Source organism: Xenopus laevis, chromosome 3L (genome assembly GCF_017654675.1).
Source record: "Xenopus laevis strain J_2021 chromosome 3L, Xenopus_laevis_v10.1, whole genome shotgun sequence".
In the NCBI taxonomy this organism is placed as follows: domain Eukaryota; kingdom Metazoa; phylum Chordata; class Amphibia; order Anura; family Pipidae; genus Xenopus; species Xenopus laevis.
In genome coordinates, this window is record NC_054375.1 from 551,483 (window position 1) to 569,822 (window position 18,340).

The window sequence follows — 18,340 nt, forward strand, 5'->3', positions numbered from 1 at the left end:
TGTTAGATCGGCTTGAAAGTCCAGTTGTGAGTAATATTGGCCTGCTTTCCCCGGATGCCCACACCTCATGGAGCCAGCTGGTACCTGCCCAATTCTGTGGCCTGTAACTAGAAGAGCGGGCAGGGTGCCAGGCAGTGCGGGTTATTGTGGCTGCCATGCTGATTCCCCAGCTCCTCTCTCTGTCATTATATATATCCTCACATTCTGGCCCAATCGGAACAGCTCCTGCAGCCTGTGTCCCACTCGATTGGGGTAATGAGCTGAGAGTTCAGGATCGGCAGGGTAACAAGTGCCAGTATTACCCCCCTGTCGCATTGGCACTTGTTCTGAGGGTAATTAGTGCCAGTATAACCCCACCCCCCCCATGTCAGCAAGAATCCGTATTGTTCAACTGCAATTCCCAGCAATGCCAGCGACTGACAATGTATGTAGTGAAAATATCTCAGCGTCAGTAATATATGCCCTGTTATAAGCCTCAGCAGGAGACTTGTCATTGGGTAAGATCTGGGGTGCCATTGGCTAATTATTCCCTGCTAATGTGATGCATCTTACCCCCTAGCCCACCTAATAATCAGATCCAGGGAGGCTTTGCATTATACCCCTCAGCACTGACCCTCGGCTTCCTGCAGAATCCTCATGTTTATATGGAATTATTATTATTATTAACATGTATTTATATAGCGCCAACATATTGCATAGCGCTGTAAAGTAATTGTGATTATACAACTAAATCACATGAATTCTATACATAGAACATATGGAGTTACAGACATCACAATCAATACAGGTACAAAAGGTGAGGAAGGCCCTATGCAAAAGAGCTTACACTCTAAAGGGAAGGGAGTAATACACAAGGTGTGGGAGTGGGCAAGATGGAATTAAGTGGGTGAGAAATGTGGTACTGTATGTGGTGTTGCGTTTGGTAGTTAAGCAGAGTGAGGGGAGGCTTCTCGAAAGAAGTGCGTTTTCAGAGATTTCTTGAAAGCAGAAAGGTTGGGAGAAAGTGGGACAGACTGTGGGAGAGCGTTCCAGAGGAGGGGTGCAGCCCTTGCAAAGTCTTGAATGTGAGCATGTGAGGAGGTAATGAGAGAAGAGTTGAGGAGCAGGTCAGTAGAGGAGCGTAGTAAGCGAGTGGGTGAGTATATAGAGATGAGTTCAGAGATGTAGGGTGGGACAGAGTTATGAAGTGCTTTGAAAGTCAGTGTCATTAATTAGACTTTGATTCTGAAAGGTAACGGAAGCCAGTGCAGGGATTGACAGAATGGCGAGGCAGAGGAGGAGCGGTTGCTGAGGTGTATGAGCCTCGCAGCAGTGTTCATTATGGACTGGAGAGCTGACAGTCTCTGGAGGGGGAGGCCAATTAAAAGAGAGTTACAGTAGTCTAGACATGATATGATGAGAGAGTGAATAAGAATTTTGGCAGCGTCTTGGGTGATAAATGATGGTATTTTGGATATGTTCCTTAGGTGGAAGTGACATGATTTAATAAATTACTAGGGATGCACCGAATCCAGGATTTGGTTCGGGATTTGGCCAGGATTCAGCCTTTTTTTCGGCAGGATTCGGATTCGGCCGAATCCATCTGCCCGGCCGAACACAATCCAAATCCTAATTTGCATATGCAAATTAGGGATGGGGAGGGAAATCGCGTGACTTTTTGTCACAAAACAAGGAAGTAAAAAAATATTTTCCCCGTCCCACCCCTAGTTTGCATATGCAAATTAGGATTCGGTTCGGTATTTGGCCGAATCTTTCGCGAAGGACTCTGGGGTTCGGCCGAATCCAAAATAGTGGATTCGGTGCATCCCTAGGAATTACCCAGAATTCCATTTGTAGCTGCAGGAAGTGCAGAAGAGGAGGCGTCCTCATGTTTATTTAGAATTACCCAGAATTCCATTTGTAGCTGCAGGAATGTGCAGAAACGGTCCTCATGTTTATTAGAATTACCCCCAAATTCCACTTGTAGCTGCAGAAGTGCAGAAGAGGAGCATCCTCATGTTTATTTAGAATACCAGATTCCATTTGTAGCTGCAGGAAGTGCAGCAAAGAGGCGTCCTCATGTTTATTTAGAATTACCCAGAATTCCATTTGTAAGCTGCGAGGGAAGTGCAGAAGAGAGCGTCCTCATGTTTATTTAGAATTTACCGCAGAATTCCATTTGTAGCTGCAGGAAGTGCAGAAGAGGCCGTGCCTCATGTTTATTTAGGAATTACCCAGAATTCCATTGAGCTGCAGGAATGCAGAAGAGGAGGTTCCTCATGTTTATGAGAATTACCCAGAATTCCACTTGTAGCTGCAGGAAGTGCAGAAGATGCGTCCTCATGTTTATTTAGAAAGAATACCAGAATGTCCACTTGTAGCTGCAGGAAGTGCAGAAGAGGCGTCCTCATGTTTATTTAGAATTACCCAGAATTCCATTTGTAGCTGCAGGAAGTGCAGAAGAGGCGTCCTCATGTTTATTTAGAATTACCCAGAATTCCACTTGTAGCTGCAGGAAGTGCAGAAGAGGAGGCGTCCTCATGTTTATTTAGAATTACCCAGAATTCCACTTGTAGCTGCAGGAAGTGCAGAAGAGGAGGCGTCCTCATGTTTATTTAGAATTACCAGAATTCCATTTTGTAGCTGCAGGAAGTGCAGAGAGGAGGCGTCCTCATGTTTATTTAGAATTACCCAGAATTCCACTTGTAGCTGCAGGAAGTGCAGAAGAGGAGGCGTCCTCATGTTTATTTAGAATTACCCAGAATTCCACTTGTAGCTGCAGGAAGTGCAGAAGAGGAGGCGTCCTCATGTTTATTTAGAATTACCCAGAATTCCACTTGTAGCTGCAGGAAGTGCAGAAGATGCGTCCTCATGTTTATTTAGAATTACCCAGAATTCCACTTGTAGCTGCAGGAAGTGCAGAAGAGGCGTCCTCATGTTTATTTAGAATTACCCAGAATTCCATTTGTAGCTGCAGGAAGTGCAGAAGAGGAGGCGTCCTCATGTTTATTTAGAATTACCCAGATTCCATTTGTAGTGCAGAAGTGCAGAAGAGGAGGCGTCCTCATGTTTATTTAGAATTACCCAGAATTCCACTTGTAGCTGCAGGAAGTGCAGAAGAGGAGGCGTCCTCATGTTTATTTAGAATTACCCAGAATTCCATTTGTAGCTGCAGGAAGTGCAGAAGAGGAGGCGTCCTCATGTTTATTTAGAATTACCCAGAATTCCACTTGTAGCTGCAGGAAGTGCAGAAGAGGAGGCGTCCTCTATTGTTTTATTTTAGAAATTACCCAGAAATCACTTGTAGCTGCAGGAAGTTGCCAGAAGTGCTCCTCATGTTTATTTGTAGAGAATTACCCAGAATTCCACTTGTAGCTGCAGGAAGTGCAGAAAAGAGGCGTCCTCAGTTATTTAGAATTACCCAGAATTCCATTTGTAGCGTGCAGGGAAGGCAGAAGAGGAGCGGCGTTCCTCGATGTTTATTAGGAATTACCCAGAATTCCACTGTTGTAGCTGCAGGAAGTGCAGGAGAAGGCGTCCGGCGACCCTGCCCTTCTGCTCGCTGCAGAATAACTCCTTCATTGTTTATTTAGAAATACCCAGACTTCCATTTGAGCTGCAGGAAGTGCAGAGGAGGAGGCTCCTCATGTTTATTTAAGAATTACCCAGAATTCCAACATTGGACTGCCAGGTAAAGTTGAGAAGGAGGAGGCATCCTCATGTTTATTTAGAATTACCCAGAATTCCATTTGGAGCTGCAGGAAGTGCAGGAGAGGCGCAGTGGAGAGTAACAAGGGCTGCATTGTGACATTACTCTTAAAGAGACAGGCACAGTATACCATTGATAAGGCTCTGTGTATATTCTGCATAAGTGATGCCAAAAATGTGCCCTCTCAGTGCGTCTCCTGTAACCACATCTTTTTCCTCTCCAGCCACAATGAGCGCAAAGTGACCTGCACCCACCCCGTGAGCGGCCAGCCCTCCCAGGATAACTGCATCTTTGTGGTGAATGAGCAGTAAGTACCTCCTGTGGCCTTGCATATTGCCCCCCAGTATTGCCCCACCTGCACATCTACTCCCTGAGCTGGGGCATTAAATATCCATATTCCTTTTGGCACAATGGATTCCAGTCTGATGCCCCCCAATGATCTGACCCCTGTTACTTACAGCTTCTCAATATTCCCAAACTCCTTAGCAACTGCCTGGCTTTCCTGCTTCTTCCTCAGACTCATGTGTAATTTATATGTATAGTGGGATGTGCACATGAGACTATGGAAGGAGCAGTCAAGTTAATTATAGTCAGGGGAGATGCCACCCTATCAGCACCCGCATTATAGTCAGGGAGATGCACCCTATCAGCCCCCCGCGATTATGTTCGAGAGGATATACCACCTAGTGCAGGCACCCTCATTATTTAGTAGGGGGAGTTTGCCACCCCTATCCAGCAACCCGCATATATCAGGGGACGTGCCACGCCTATCCAGCACCCTCGGTATTATAGTAGGGGAGTTGCCACCCTATCAGCACGCCGCATATAGTCAGGGAGTTGCCACCCTATCGGCACCCGCATTATAGTCAGGGAGTTGCCACCCTATCAAGCACCCGCATCATAGTCAGGGGAGATGCCACCATATCAGCACCCGCATTATAGGTCCAGGGTGAGAATGCCACCTATCAGCACCCGCATTATAGTCAGGGGAGATGCCACCCTATCAGACCCGCATTATAGTCAGGGGAGATGCCACCTATCAGCACCGCATTATAGTCAGGGGAGATGCCACCCTATCAGCACCCGCATGTATAGTCAGGGAGATGCCACGCCTATCAGCACGCCGCATTTATAGTCAGGCGGAGTTGCCTCGCACCCTATCAGCACCCGCATTATAGTCAGGAAGTTGCCCACCCATCAAGCACCCGCATTATATCAGGGAGTTGCCACCCTATCAGCACCCGATTATAGTCAGGGGAGATTGCCCCAACCCTATTCAGCACTCCCGCATTATAGCAGGGGAGATGCCACCTATCAAGCACCCGCATTATAGTCAGGGGAGTTGCCCCCTATCAGCACCGAATTATAGTCAGGGAGTTGCCACCCTATCAGCACCCGCATTATAGTCAGGGGAGATGCCACCCCTATCAGCACCCGCATTATAGTCAGGGGGATGCCATGCACCCGCATTTATCGGCACCCGCATTATAGTCAGGGAGAGATTGCCCACCCTATCGCACACCGCATTATAGTCAGGGGAGTTTGCCACCTATCGGCACCCGCATTATAGGTCATGGGAGATGCCACCCTATCGGCACCCGCATCATAGTCAGGGGAGATGCACCCCTATCAGCACCCGCATTATTAGCATGCCACCCTATCAGCACCCCGCATAGTCAGGGGATATGCCACCCTGACATTAAGTCAGGGGAGTTGATGCTCAGGGAGATCTATCAGCACCCGCCGATTATCAGGATCAGGAGGTCAGTGGTGGAGTTGCCACCCTATCGGCCACCCGCCATTATAGTCATGGGAGTTGCCACCCTATCGGCACCCGCATCATAGTCAGGGGAGATTGCCACCCTATCAGCACCCGCATTATAGTCAGGGAGATGCCACCCTATCAGCACCCGCATTAGTCAGTTGCATATCAGGCATTATAGTCAGGGGAGTTGCCACCCTATCAGCACCCGCATTATAGTCAGGGGAGTTGCCACCCTATCAGCACCCGCATTATAGTCAGGGGAGATGCCACCCTATCAGCACCCGCATTATAGTCATGCCACCCTATCAACACCCGCATTATAGTCGGAGATGCCACCTATCGCACCCGCATATAGTCAGGTGATGCCACCCTATCAGCACCCCGCCATTATAGTCAGGGGAGTTGCCACCCTATCAGCACCCGCATTATAGTAGATGCCACCTATCGCACCCGCACAGGGGAGATGCCACCCTATCGGCACCCGCATTATAGTCAGGGGGATGCCACCCTATCAGCACCCGCCATTATAGTCAGGGGAGATGACCCTATCAGCACCCGCATTATAGTCAGGGGAGTTGCCACCCTATCGGGCACCGCATTTATAGTTCAGGGGAGATGCCACCCTATCGGCACCCGATATAGTTCGCCACCCTATCGGCACCCGCATTATAGTCAGGGGAGATGCCACCCTATCGCACCCGCATTATAGTCAGGGGAGATGCCACCTATCGGCACCCGCATTATATCAGGAGTGATGCACCTATCGCACCCGCATTATAGTCAGGGGAGTTGCCACCCTATCAGCACCCGTAGTCATGCCACCCTATATTATAGTCAGGGGAGATTGCCACCCTATCAGCTATAGCACCCGCATTATAGTCAGGGGAGTTGCCACCCTATCAGCACCCGCATTATAGTCAGGGGAGTTGCCACCCTATCAGCACCCGCATTATAGTCAGGGGAGTTGCCACCCTATCGGCACCCGCATTATAGTCAGGGGAGATGCCACCCTATCGGCACCCGCATTATAGTCAGGGGAGTTGCCACCCTATCGGCACCCGCATTATAGTCAGGGGAGTTGCCACCCTATCGGCACCCGCATTATAGTCAGGGGAGATGCCACCCTATCGGCACCCGCATTATAGTCAGGGGAGATGCCACCCTATCGGCACCCGCATTATAGTCAGGGGAGATGCCACCCTATCGGCACCCGCATTATAATCAGGGGAGTTGCCACCCTATCGGCACCCGCATTATAATCAGGGGAGTTGCCACCCTATCGGCACCCGCATTATAGTCAGGGGAGTTGCCACCCTATCAGCACCCTCATTATAGTCAGGGGAGTTGCCACCCTATCAGCACCCGCATTATAGTCAGGGGAGTTGCCACCCTATCAGCACCCGCATTATAGTCAGGGGAGATGCCACCCTTTCAGCACCCGCATTATAGTCAGGGGAGATGCCACCCTATCGGCACCCGCATTATAGTCAGGGGAGATGCCACCCTATCAGCACCCGCATTATAGTCAGGGGAGTTGCCACCCTATCAGCACCCTCATTATAGTCAGGGGAGTTGCCACCCTATCAGCACCCGCATTATAGTCAGGGGAGTTGCCACCCTATCAGCACCCTCATTATAGTCAGGGGAGTTGCCACCCTATCAGCACCCGCATTATAGTCAGGGGAGATACCACCCTATCAGCACCCGCATCACATTCCCACCGGTGCAGGACCCACTTTTGTGCTGTTAAATGATGTGATTTTTATTCACAGGACTCCTTCCAGCGTCTCCTCTCAGGAAAAGAAAGATCGCACAGTCAGCATGTCAAGTGAATCGCCCAACTGCAACACTCAGCACCCCACAAACCCAACCAGCCCCCTGACTAGGGTAAGTCTGTACCCCTCATTCTCACATTAGGATTCTTGCCCTTATTTATGTACCTTGTATTGACTTATTCATGATTAACTGTAACAAATGATGCAAGAAGTTCCATGTATCCACAAGTGTTCACTTCACTTTAATAAAGCCTACTATTCCCAAAATAGGTTCCTGCTGAATTGTGCTTAGTACAGAGGAATACCTATGCTGCCATAGTTTTATGGGATCTCTCTGTACAGACTATGAGCAAACTTAGGGACTGTTCCTGCTGAATTGTGCTTAGTACAGGGAATACCTATGTACCATAGTTTTATGGGATCTCTCTGTACAGACTATGAGCAAACTTAGGGGACTGTTCCTGCTGAATTGTGCTTAGTACAGGGAATACCTATGCTGCCATAGTTTTATGGGATCTCTCTGTACAGACTATGAGCAAACTTAGGGACTGTTCCTGCTGAATTGTGCTTAGTACAGGGGAATACCTATGTACCATAGTTTTATGGGATCTCTCTGTACAGACTATGAGCAAACTTAGGGGACTGTTCCTGCTGAATTGTGCTTAGTACAGGGAATACCTATGCTGCCATAGTTTTATGGGATCTCTCTGTACAGACTATGAGCAAACTTAGGGGACTGTGCCTGCTGAATTGTGCTTAGTACAGGGAATACCTATGCTGCCATAGTTTTATGGGATCTCTCTGTACAGACTATGAGCAAACTTAGGGACTGTTCCTGCTGAATTGTGCTTAGTACAGGGGAATACCTATGTGCCATAGTTTTATGGGATCTCTCTGTACAGACTATGAGCAAACTTAGGGGACTGTTCCTGCTGAATTGTGCTTAGTACAGGGAATACCTATGTGCCATAGTTTTATGGGATCTCTCTGTACAGACTATGAGCAAACTTAGGGACTGTTCCTGCTGAATTGTGCTTAGTACAGGGAATACCTATGCTGCCATAGTTTTATGGGATCTCTCTGTACAGACTATGAGCAAACTTAGGGACTGTTCCTGCTGAATTGTGCTTAGTACAGGGAATACCTATGCTGCCATAGTTTTATGGGATCTCTCTGTACAGACTATGAGCAAACTTAGGGGACTGTTCCTGCTGAATTGTGCTTAGTACAGGGAATACCTATGTACCATAGTTTTATGGGATCTCTCTGTACAGACTATGAGCAAACTTAGGGACTGTTCCTGCTGAATTGTGCTTAGTACAGGGAATACCTATGTACCATAGTTTTATGGGATCTCTCTGTACAGACTATGAGCAAACTTAGGGACTGTTCCTGCTGAATTGTGCTTAGTACAGGGAATACCTATGTACCATAGTTTTATGGGATCTCTCTGTACAGACTATGAGCAAACTTAGGGACTGTTCCTGCTGAATTGTGCTTAGTACAGGGAATACCTATACTGCCATAGTTTTATGGGATCTCTCTGTACAGACTATGAGCAAACTTAGGGGCTGTTCCTGCTGAATTGTGCTTAGTACAGGGAATACCTATGTACCATAGTTTTATGGGATCTCTCTGTACAGACTATGAGCAAACTTAGGGGACTGTTCCTGCTGAATTGTGCTTAGTACAGTGGAATACCTATGTACCATAGTTTTATGGGATATCTCTGTACAGACTATGAGCAAACTTAGGGACTGTTCCTGCTGAATTGTGCTTAGTACAGGGGAATACCTATGCTGGTATATTATGTAAGATCTCTGTAATTTCAGGCTCTGTCTCCAGTGATAGCAGGGCACATGGCTATTGGTATCTTAGTAGGAGTGATGCCACAATAGGTAGGCAATGGTAGGAAATAGTGGAGAGAACAGTGGAGCCTCATGTAAGACTGAGCTTGGCCAGTAAGGACCTTTTACATTCTAAGGGGAATAAAGGGAAAATAAGTACCACTTGATACCCCATATTAGTCGGAATCCCAGACAGAGTGGGCATTTGGGTAGATAAGTGTATCAGTTGCTATGACAGCGGCAGCTGAGTGAGTTGCAGTTAGAGGCGGATGCAGAGTGTTTATATTTGGTGAGTAATTCAATGTAACATTCAGGGCTGAGCTGCCATTGTGATTGTCCCTGTGTTACCTGCTTCTCTCTCTCACACACAAATGCCTTTTATTCTCTTGCTCCGATACACTGAGCCGCCTCTCTCTCATGTAGCACTCAGCAGCGTGGGGGTTATATATATATATTTATATGTTATTCAGAACAGAACAGTGTTAATTGTGCTCACAACAACAGATGCTCAGGGAACGTCATGTTCTTGGGGGGCTGAGAAGCCATTGTGCTCTCCGTGCCGAGTATCTGCTAGAGAATAACCTTGTTAAAGGAACGGAGTGTGCGAGGCTAAGTGCTACTCGCAGTCATTAACAGCAGTGCTTCTCCTGCCTTCCACATCTGGGGGTGAGGGGGATAACGGGGGCACAAAAAGAAGGAAGGAAGGAAAATTCAGGGGCCACATTTTCCCTTTTATGTGCCAGGCTCTCCCCACTTGTATCCCGGAAACCTTACTGCTTTTTATGCCCATTTCTGCTTTAATGGTTTTGTGCCCCACAGTCTCCAAGCTCTTCCCTGTGTCTCCGATATTATTCCCTACAGTCTCCAAGCTCTTCCCTGTGTCTCCGATATTATTCCCTACAGTCTCCAAGCTCTTCCCTGTGTCTCCGATATTCTTCTCCACAGTCTCCAAGCTCTTCTCTGTGTCTCAGATATTCCCTACTGTCTCCAAGCTCTTCCCCGTGTCTCCGATATTATTCCCTACAGTCTCCAAGCTCTTCCCGTGTCTCCGATATTATTCCCTACAGTCTCCAAGCTCTTCCCTGTGTCTCCGATATTCTTCTCCACAGTCTCCAAGCTCTTCCCCGTGTCTCCGATATTATTCCCTACAGTCTCCAAGCTCTTCCCTGTGTCTCCAATATTCTTCTCCACAGTCTCCAAGCTCTTCCCCGTGTCTCCGATATTATTCCCTACAGTCTCCAAGCTCTTCCCTGTGTCTCTGATATTCTTCTCCACAGTCTCCAAGCTCTTCCCTGTGTCTCCGATATTCTTCTCCACAGTCTCCAAGCTCTTCCCTGTGTCTCTGATATTCTTCTCCACAGTCTCCAAGCTCTTCCCCGTGTCTCCGATATTATTCCCTACAGTCTCCAAGCTCTTCCCTGTGTCTCCGATATTCTTCTCCACAGTCTCCAAGCTCTTCCCCGTGTCTCCGATATTCTTCTCCACAGTCTCCAAGCTCTTCCCTGTGTCTCCGATATTCTTCTCCACAGTCTCCAAGCTCTTTCCCGTGTCTCCGATATTATTCCCTACAGTCTCCAAGCTCTTCCCTGTGTCTCCGATATTCTTCTCCACAGTCTCCAAGCTCTTCCCTGTGTCTCTGATATTCTTCTCCACAGTCTCCAAGCTCTTCCCTGTGTCTCCGATATTATTCCCTACAGTCTCCAAGCTCTTCCCTGTGTCTCTGATATTCTTCTCCACAGTCTCCAAGCTCTTCCCTGTGTCTCTGATATTCTTCTCCACAGTCTCCAAGCTCTTCCCCGTGTCTCCGATATTATTCCCTACAGTCTCCAAGCTCTTCCCTGTGTCTCTGATATTCTTCTCCACAGTCTCCAAGCTCTTCCCTGTGTCTCCGATATTATTCCCTACAGTCTCCAAGCTCTTCCCTGTGTCTCTGATATTCTTCTCCACAGTCTCCAAGCTCTTCCCTGTGTCTCCGATATTATTCCCTACAGTCTCCAAGCTCTTCCCTGTGTCTCCGATATTCTTCTCCCACAGTCTCCAAGCTCTTCCCTGTGTCTCCGATATTATTCCCTACAGTCTCCAAGCTCTTCCCTGTGTCTCCGATATTCTTCTCCACAGTCTCCAAGCTCTTCCCTGTGTCTCCGATATTATTCCCTACAGTCTCCAAGCTCTTTCCTGTGTCTCCGATATTTTTCTCCACAGTCTCCAAGCTCTTCCCCGTGTCTCTGACATTATTCCCTACAGTCTCCAAGCTCTTCCCCGTGTCTCCGATATTTCCTGCAGTCTCCAAGCTCTTCCCTGTGTCTCCGATAGTATTCCCTACAGTCTCCAAGCTCTTCCTAGTGTCTCCGATATTATTCCCTACAATCTCCAAGCTCTTCCCCGTGTCTCCGATATTCCCTGCAGTCTCCAAGCTCTTCCCTGTGTCTCCGATATTATTCCCTACAGTCTCCAAGCTCTTCCCTGTGTCTCCGATATTCTTCTCCACAGTCTCCAAGCTCTTCCCCGTGTCTCCGATATTATTCCCTACAGTCTCCAAGCTCTTCCCTGTGTCTCCAATATTCTTCTCCACAGTCTCCAAGCTCTTCCCCGTGTCTCCGATATTATTCCCTACAGTCTCCAAGCTCTTCCCTGTGTCTCTGATATTCTTCTCCACAGTCTCCAAGCTCTTCCCTGTGTCTCCGATATTCTTCTCCACAGTCTCCAAGCTCTTCCCTGTGTCTCTGATATTCTTCTCCACAGTCTCCAAGCTCTTCCCCGTGTCTCCGATATTATTCCCTACAGTCTCCAAGCTCTTCCCTGTGTCTCCGATATTCTTCTCCACAGTCTCCAAGCTCTTCCCCGTGTCTCCGATATTCTTCTCCACAGTCTCCAAGCTCTTCCCTGTGTCTCCGATATTCTTCTCCACAGTCTCCAAGCTCTTTCCCGTGTCTCCGATATTATTCCCTACAGTCTCCAAGCTCTTCCCTGTGTCTCCGATATTCTTCTCCACAGTCTCCAAGCTCTTCCCTGTGTCTCTGATATTCTTCTCCACAGTCTCCAAGCTCTTCCCTGTGTCTCCGATATTATTCCCTACAGTCTCCAAGCTCTTCCCTGTGTCTCTGATATTCTTCTCCACAGTCTCCAAGCTCTTCCCTGTGTCTCTGATATCTTCTCCACAGTCTCCCAAGCTCTTCCCCGTGTCTCCGATATTATTCCCTACAGTCTCCAAGCTCTTCCCTGTGTCTCTGATATTCTTCTCCACAGTCTCCAAGCTCTTCCCTGTGTCTCCGATATTATTCCCTACAGTCTCCAAGCTCTTCCCTGTGTCTCTGATATTCTTCTCCACAGTCTCCAAGCTCTTCCCTGTGTCTCCGATATTATTCCCTACAGTCTCCAAGCTCTTCCCTGTGTCTCCGATATTCTTCTCCACAGTCTCCAAGCTCTTCCCTGTGTCTCCGATATTATTCCCTACAGTCTCCAAGCTCTTCCCTGTGTCTCCGATATTCTTCTCCACAGTCTCCAAGCTCTTCCCTGTGTCTCCGATATTATTCCCTACAGTCTCCAAGCTCTTTCCTGTGTCTCCGATATTTTTCTCCACAGTCTCCAAGCTCTTCCCCGTGTCTCTGACATTATTCCCTACAGTCTCCAAGCTCTTCCCCGTGTCTCCGATATTTCCTGCAGTCTCCAAGCTCTTCCCTGTGTCTCCGATAGTATTCCCTACAGTCTCCAAGCTCTTCCCTGTGTCTCTGATATTCTTCTCCACAGTCTCCAAGCTCTTCCCTGTGTCTCTGATATTCTTCTCCACAGTCTCCAAGCTCTTCCCCGTGTCTCCGATATTATTCCCTACAGTCTCCAAGCTCTTCCCTGTGTCTCTGATATTCTTCTCCACAGTCTCCAAGCTCTTCCCTGTGTCTCCGATATTATTCCCTACAGTCTCCAAGCTCTTCCCTGTGTCTCTGATATTCTTCTCCACAGTCTCCAAGCTCTTCCCTGTGTCTCCGGATATTATTCCCTACAGTCTCCAAGCTCTTCCCTGTGTCTCCGATATTCTTCTCCACAGTCTCCAAGCTCTTCCCTGTGTCTCCGATATTATTCCCTACAGTCTCCAAGCTCTTCCCTGTGTCTCCGATATTCTTCTCCACAGTCTCCAAGCTCTTCCCTGTGTCTCCGATATTATTCCCTACAGTCTCCAAGCTCTTTCCTGTGTCTCCGATATTTTTCTCCACAGTCTCCAAGCTCTTCCCCGTGTCTCTGACATTATTCCCTACAGTCTCCAAGCTCTTCCCCGTGTCTCCGATATTTCCTGCAGTCTCCAAGCTCTTCCCTGTGTCTCCGATAGTATTCCCTACAGTCTCCAAGCTCTTCCTAGTGTCTCCGATATTATTCCCTACAATCTCCAAGCTCTTCCCCGTGTCTCCGATATTCCCTGCAGTCTCCAAGCACAATTCTAGACATTACTTTTGCTGTTCTCTTCTCACCACCCTTTGTTACCCTCCCTGGGGTTAATCCCTCCTCCCCAGGGTATTTTTGGGAAGTGTTTCAGTGTTCTTGCTTATGGGCCCATGGGTGCACGTAGATTGGCTGCTGTGAGTGATTTTTAGGATCTGGTAAGAACCCCTGACAGCTTCTTGGGCTCCACTCCTAATGACTTTTAGAGGGAGATGCAGAGAATGTGTGAAGTGGAGGCAGATCATTAAATGCGTGTGAGTGTGTGTGTGAGTGTGTGTGAGTGTGAGTGAGTGTGTGAGGGAGCAGGAGCTTTAATGGTGTTTGAAGCCTCCATCCATCTGATCCATCATAGTGAGAAGCTTCGCCACTGACTCTTCTACCCGAAGATCCAGCAATCACTTTCTCTCTCTGTTCTGTGTGACAACATGGAGTGAAAATTGTTCCACAACCCAAACTGCAACTGTCAGATGCATCTCTGTCTGTCTCCCTCTCTCTGCTGCTTTGTATTTGGCCTGCTGCTGATCTGTATTCTGGAAGGATCCTGGTACCTCACAACATAGACAAGCTCCTCTGAGACTCCCATTTCCAGGCAAAATGGAATCGTGACACAAATACATCCCTATCCCAAAATCACTGGGCCTGTGCTGAGCTATGAGGAGCTGTACACTCAGCAATATCTCATGTATTTTACATTCCACTACAGATAATTAACTGTTTGCGAACATGAAACTGGGATTTTGGGGGAGTCTCAGAACAGCAGCTTGAATTATTAAAATTCTGTGGTTTCAACACAGCCAAGAAATCCACTCCCTGCGGCTTTCCAAAAACACAGAATAATCTATTCCCTGGTCCTGGGACAGAATGTTGCTGACAGATTGTACTGGGAAGTGCATTCTGGGAGGATCCTGGTATTTAGTCTCCATTGCTGGGGAGATCTTGGGTCTAACCTTCTGCACTGATTTGATTACACTGAGAAGAGCTTATGTCTAAGCTCATTTACTGGGGAAATATTTTTGGGTGTAGCCACCTACACTGAGAAGAGCTTATGTCTAGCCTCATGTACTGGGGAAATATTTTTGGGTCTGGCCACCTACACTGAGAAGAGCTTATGTCTAGGCTCATGTACTGGGGAAATATTTTTGGGTGTAGCCACCTACACTGAGAAGAGCTTATGTCTAGGCTCATGCACTGGGGATATATGTGGGTCTCATCACCTTCAAAGATGTTGCATCTAGATTCGTGCACTTTGGAACTCTTTGTGTCTATCCACCTGCACTGGGAAGAGCTTAGGTCAAGGCACATGCACTGAGAAGATCATTGGGTCTTGCCACCTCTACTAGGAAGATGTTAGGTCTAGGTTGATGGTAAGATCTTTTGGTCTAGCCACCTGCACTGGAAGACTTAAGGGTCTAGCTCCAAGCACTGGGGGCATCTTAGGATCTAACCTCCTTTACTGGGAAGATTTATGAGTCCACATTTTCATGCTGAGGTAGATCTTGAGATGTAGCTTCCTGCACCAGGCAGAACTTGAAAGATCTTGTGTCCATTGTCCTGTAGTTGTCATGTATCTTGGTAAATAGCATGTTTCCATTGCCTGTGTGAGCCAACTGGTTATTCTTTAGCTATGAAAACTCTTGGGCCAGCCCTGCATAGTGTGCACAGCTCAGGTGTATGAGGAGTAGTAAAGGGCTTGGTGGTCTTGGCTGACCCTGTTTTGAACACATTTCATGAATATAATTAAAAATATTGTTCCAAAATGCACTTGACCCTATATAGTACTTATTGTCGACTTTATCTCTATCTTTAGTCATCCAGATCTTCAGGAAAAATCCACAATTTCGGCAAAAGGTCAAACTCTATAAAGCGGAATCCAAATGCTCCTGTGGCAATGCGTGGCTGGCTTTACAAGAAGGTATGTGGCATCCAGATGGGCACTCGTTGGAGAGTCAGATTAGGGATTGGCAGGTCAGTGTAGGCTGCACGTTCCATTGGATTGGCTCTATTTCCCCCCATTCTGCACTGGCAACATCAGAGCTGCCTCTGCCACCCCTGTATCTCTGGGGCTGCCATGTTGCCAAAGTGTGGCGTTCCACTCTCTTGTCTATAGCAATTACTATTGTTGTTAGAATAAATGGAAATCAGTTTTCTGCCAGCACTTTTATGTGCGTCACACTTTGTGAAGGACTAAAGGCAATTGCCTACCTTCATGTACAAAAAATGTAAAAACCATTTAAAGCTTTAGATTAGAGGAAAGCGGCTTCTGTGCAACTCGCCCCCATGTAGGAAGTGAAAAGAAAGGCAAGATGGGAAACAGCAGGTTATGCAATAGAAGCAGTGGGAAGCCATATTGTACCTGCTAGAGAAGCAGAGGTGGTAATTGGCTGATGGGAAATTATGGGTTCAGTGCAGAAACCTGAAGAAATTGTCTTACAGAAGCTATAGAATCTCTGCTAGTAATTCACTAACTAATACTCCTCCAGATACTTCTGCTACAGGGCCACAGAGGGACTCCTAGTCCTACAGGAACTACAGGGTAACAATGGGAACTTGTAGTCCTACAGGAACCATAGATTCCCCATTACAGGGCCACAGAGGGACTCACAGTCCTACAGGAACCATAGATTCCTTGTTGCAGGGCCACAGAAGTACTTACAGTCCTACAGGAACCATAGATTCCATGTTACAGGGCCACAGAGGGACTCCTAGTCCTACAGGAACTACCGGGTAACAATGGGAACTTGTAGTCCTACAGGAAACATAGATTCTTTATTACAGGGCCACAGAGGGACTAACAGTCCTACAGGAACCATAGATTCTTTATTACAGGGCCACAGAGGGACTAACAGTCGTACAGGAACCATAGATTCTTTATTACAGGGCCACAGAGGGACTAACAGTCCTACAGGAACCATAGATTCCTTGTTACAGGGCCACAGAGGGACTCACAGTCCTACAGGAACCATAGATTCTTTATTACAGGGCCACAGAGGGACTCACAGTCCTACAGGAACCATAGATTCCTTGTTGCAGGGCCACAGAAGTACTTACAGTCCTACAGGAACCATAGATTCCATGTTACAGGGCCACAGAGGGACTCCTAGTCCTACAGGAACTACCGGGTAACAATGGGAACTTGTAGTCCTACAGGAAACATAGATTCTTTATTACAGGGCCACAGAGGGACTAACAGTCCTACAGGAACCATAGATTCTTTATTACAGGGCCACAGGGGGACTAACAGTCGTACAGGAACCATAGATTCTTTATTACAGGGCCACAGAGGGACTAACAGTCCTACAGGAACCATAGATTCCTTGTTACAGGGCCACAGAGGGACTCACAGTCCTACAGGAACCATAGATTCTTTATTACAGGGCCACAGAGGGACTCACAGTCCTACAGGAACCATAGATTCTTTATTACAGGGCCACAGAGGGACTAACAGTCCTACAGGAACCATAGATTCCTTGTTACAGGGCCACAGAGGGACTAACAGTCCTACAGGAACCATAGATTCTTTATTACAGGGCCACAGAGGGACTCACAGTCCTACAGGAACCATAGATTCTTTATTACAGGGCCACAGAGGGACTAACAGTCCTACAGGAACCATAGATTCTTTATTACAGGGCCACAGAGGGACTCACAGTCCTACAGGAACCATAGATTCTTTATTACAGGGCCACAGAGGGACTCACAGTCCTACAGGAACCATAGATTCCTTGTTACAGGGCCACAGAGGGACTCACTGACCTACATGAACCATAGTTTCTTTATTACAGGGCCAAAGAGGGACTCCTAGTCCTACAGGAACTACAGGGTAACAACATTGGGAACTTGTAGTCCTACAGGAACCATAGATTCTTTATTACAGGGCCACGGAGGGACTAACAGTCCTACAGGAACCATAGATTCCTTGTTACAGGGCCACAGAGGGACTCACAGTCCTACAGGAACCATTGAGAAGACACATGATGTGCATGGTTAAGGCAGTTGTAGTATGGGAGCCTTGGGAGGAGATATGGAGCCTGTGAGACAAAGGGAAGGTGGTGCCATTGTGCTGGTGGCTGTGGGAACAGGCAGTGAGTCTTACAGCTGGCAGTCAGCAGGTTAATAAAATAGAAAGGGGTTTCTTGTGCTCCCTGTCACATTGTGAGTTTGTTGAGAGCGAGCGCTAGTGCTAATGAGTGGTCTGACTACCAGGCGTGTTAATGTGAGATGATTGTGTAAGTGTGAAACACAAGTAAGTAGAGATGCAGCAAGTGATACAGCAACTCCCTGCTACTTATACAATGGGCCCCTGGTACCACTGGCCTGGTATCTTCCTCTGTGCCATGATATCTCTGCCCTTCTGTACTATTGTCCTGCCATTGCCTGTGATACAGATGGCATGTGAATAGCCACCCTGGGTCATTATACTGAATATACCAGCAGGGGATAGAGGCTCCAAATGGACCATTGTCTCTGGTAGTGCGAGTGGATTTACACATAGATACTGACAGGTAGGTAGGTGTTCAAAACCAAAAGATTAGCAAGCTCTCGTAGTACACTCCTAGGGTAAAATTGTTCAAATTTATTTCAGCAGGTTGAAAACATCACAATCCTGATGCGTTTCGCAGCAAAGATACATAGTTATGACACCTCATCTTTGATACGAAACGGATCAGGATTGTGATGTTTTTAACCTGCTGAAATAAACTTGAACGATTTTACCCTACGAGCGGACCAATTTTTTGGTTTTGAATGCACATCAGCTACGGGGTCGGGCGATGCACCCAGGCCACTCGTCTACTTTGGGGAGTACAGTTTTTCCCTAAACCTTTATGCATCGAAA

General features: G+C 47.5%; 1 protein-coding gene across 20 annotated transcripts in view; it reads left to right on the forward strand.

Moving 5' to 3' along the window:
• Positions 1–18,340, forward strand: part of LOC108710689 (pleckstrin homology domain-containing family A member 5) — a 74,580-nt gene that overhangs the window by 34,770 nt on the left and 21,470 nt on the right. For all 20 annotated transcript variants that reach the window (XR_005966172.1, XR_005966173.1, XM_041585732.1 and 17 more), the window contains 3 exons: positions 3,912–3,995; positions 7,226–7,340; positions 15,314–15,418. Coding sequence is in view for 18 of the 20 variants with exons in the window: in XM_041585732.1 (XP_041441666.1) it covers positions 3,912–3,995; positions 7,226–7,340; positions 15,314–15,418 (304 nt within the window). In the remaining 2 variants the exon portion in view is untranslated. The remainder of the gene's footprint in view (positions 1–3,911; positions 3,996–7,225; positions 7,341–15,313; positions 15,419–18,340) is intronic.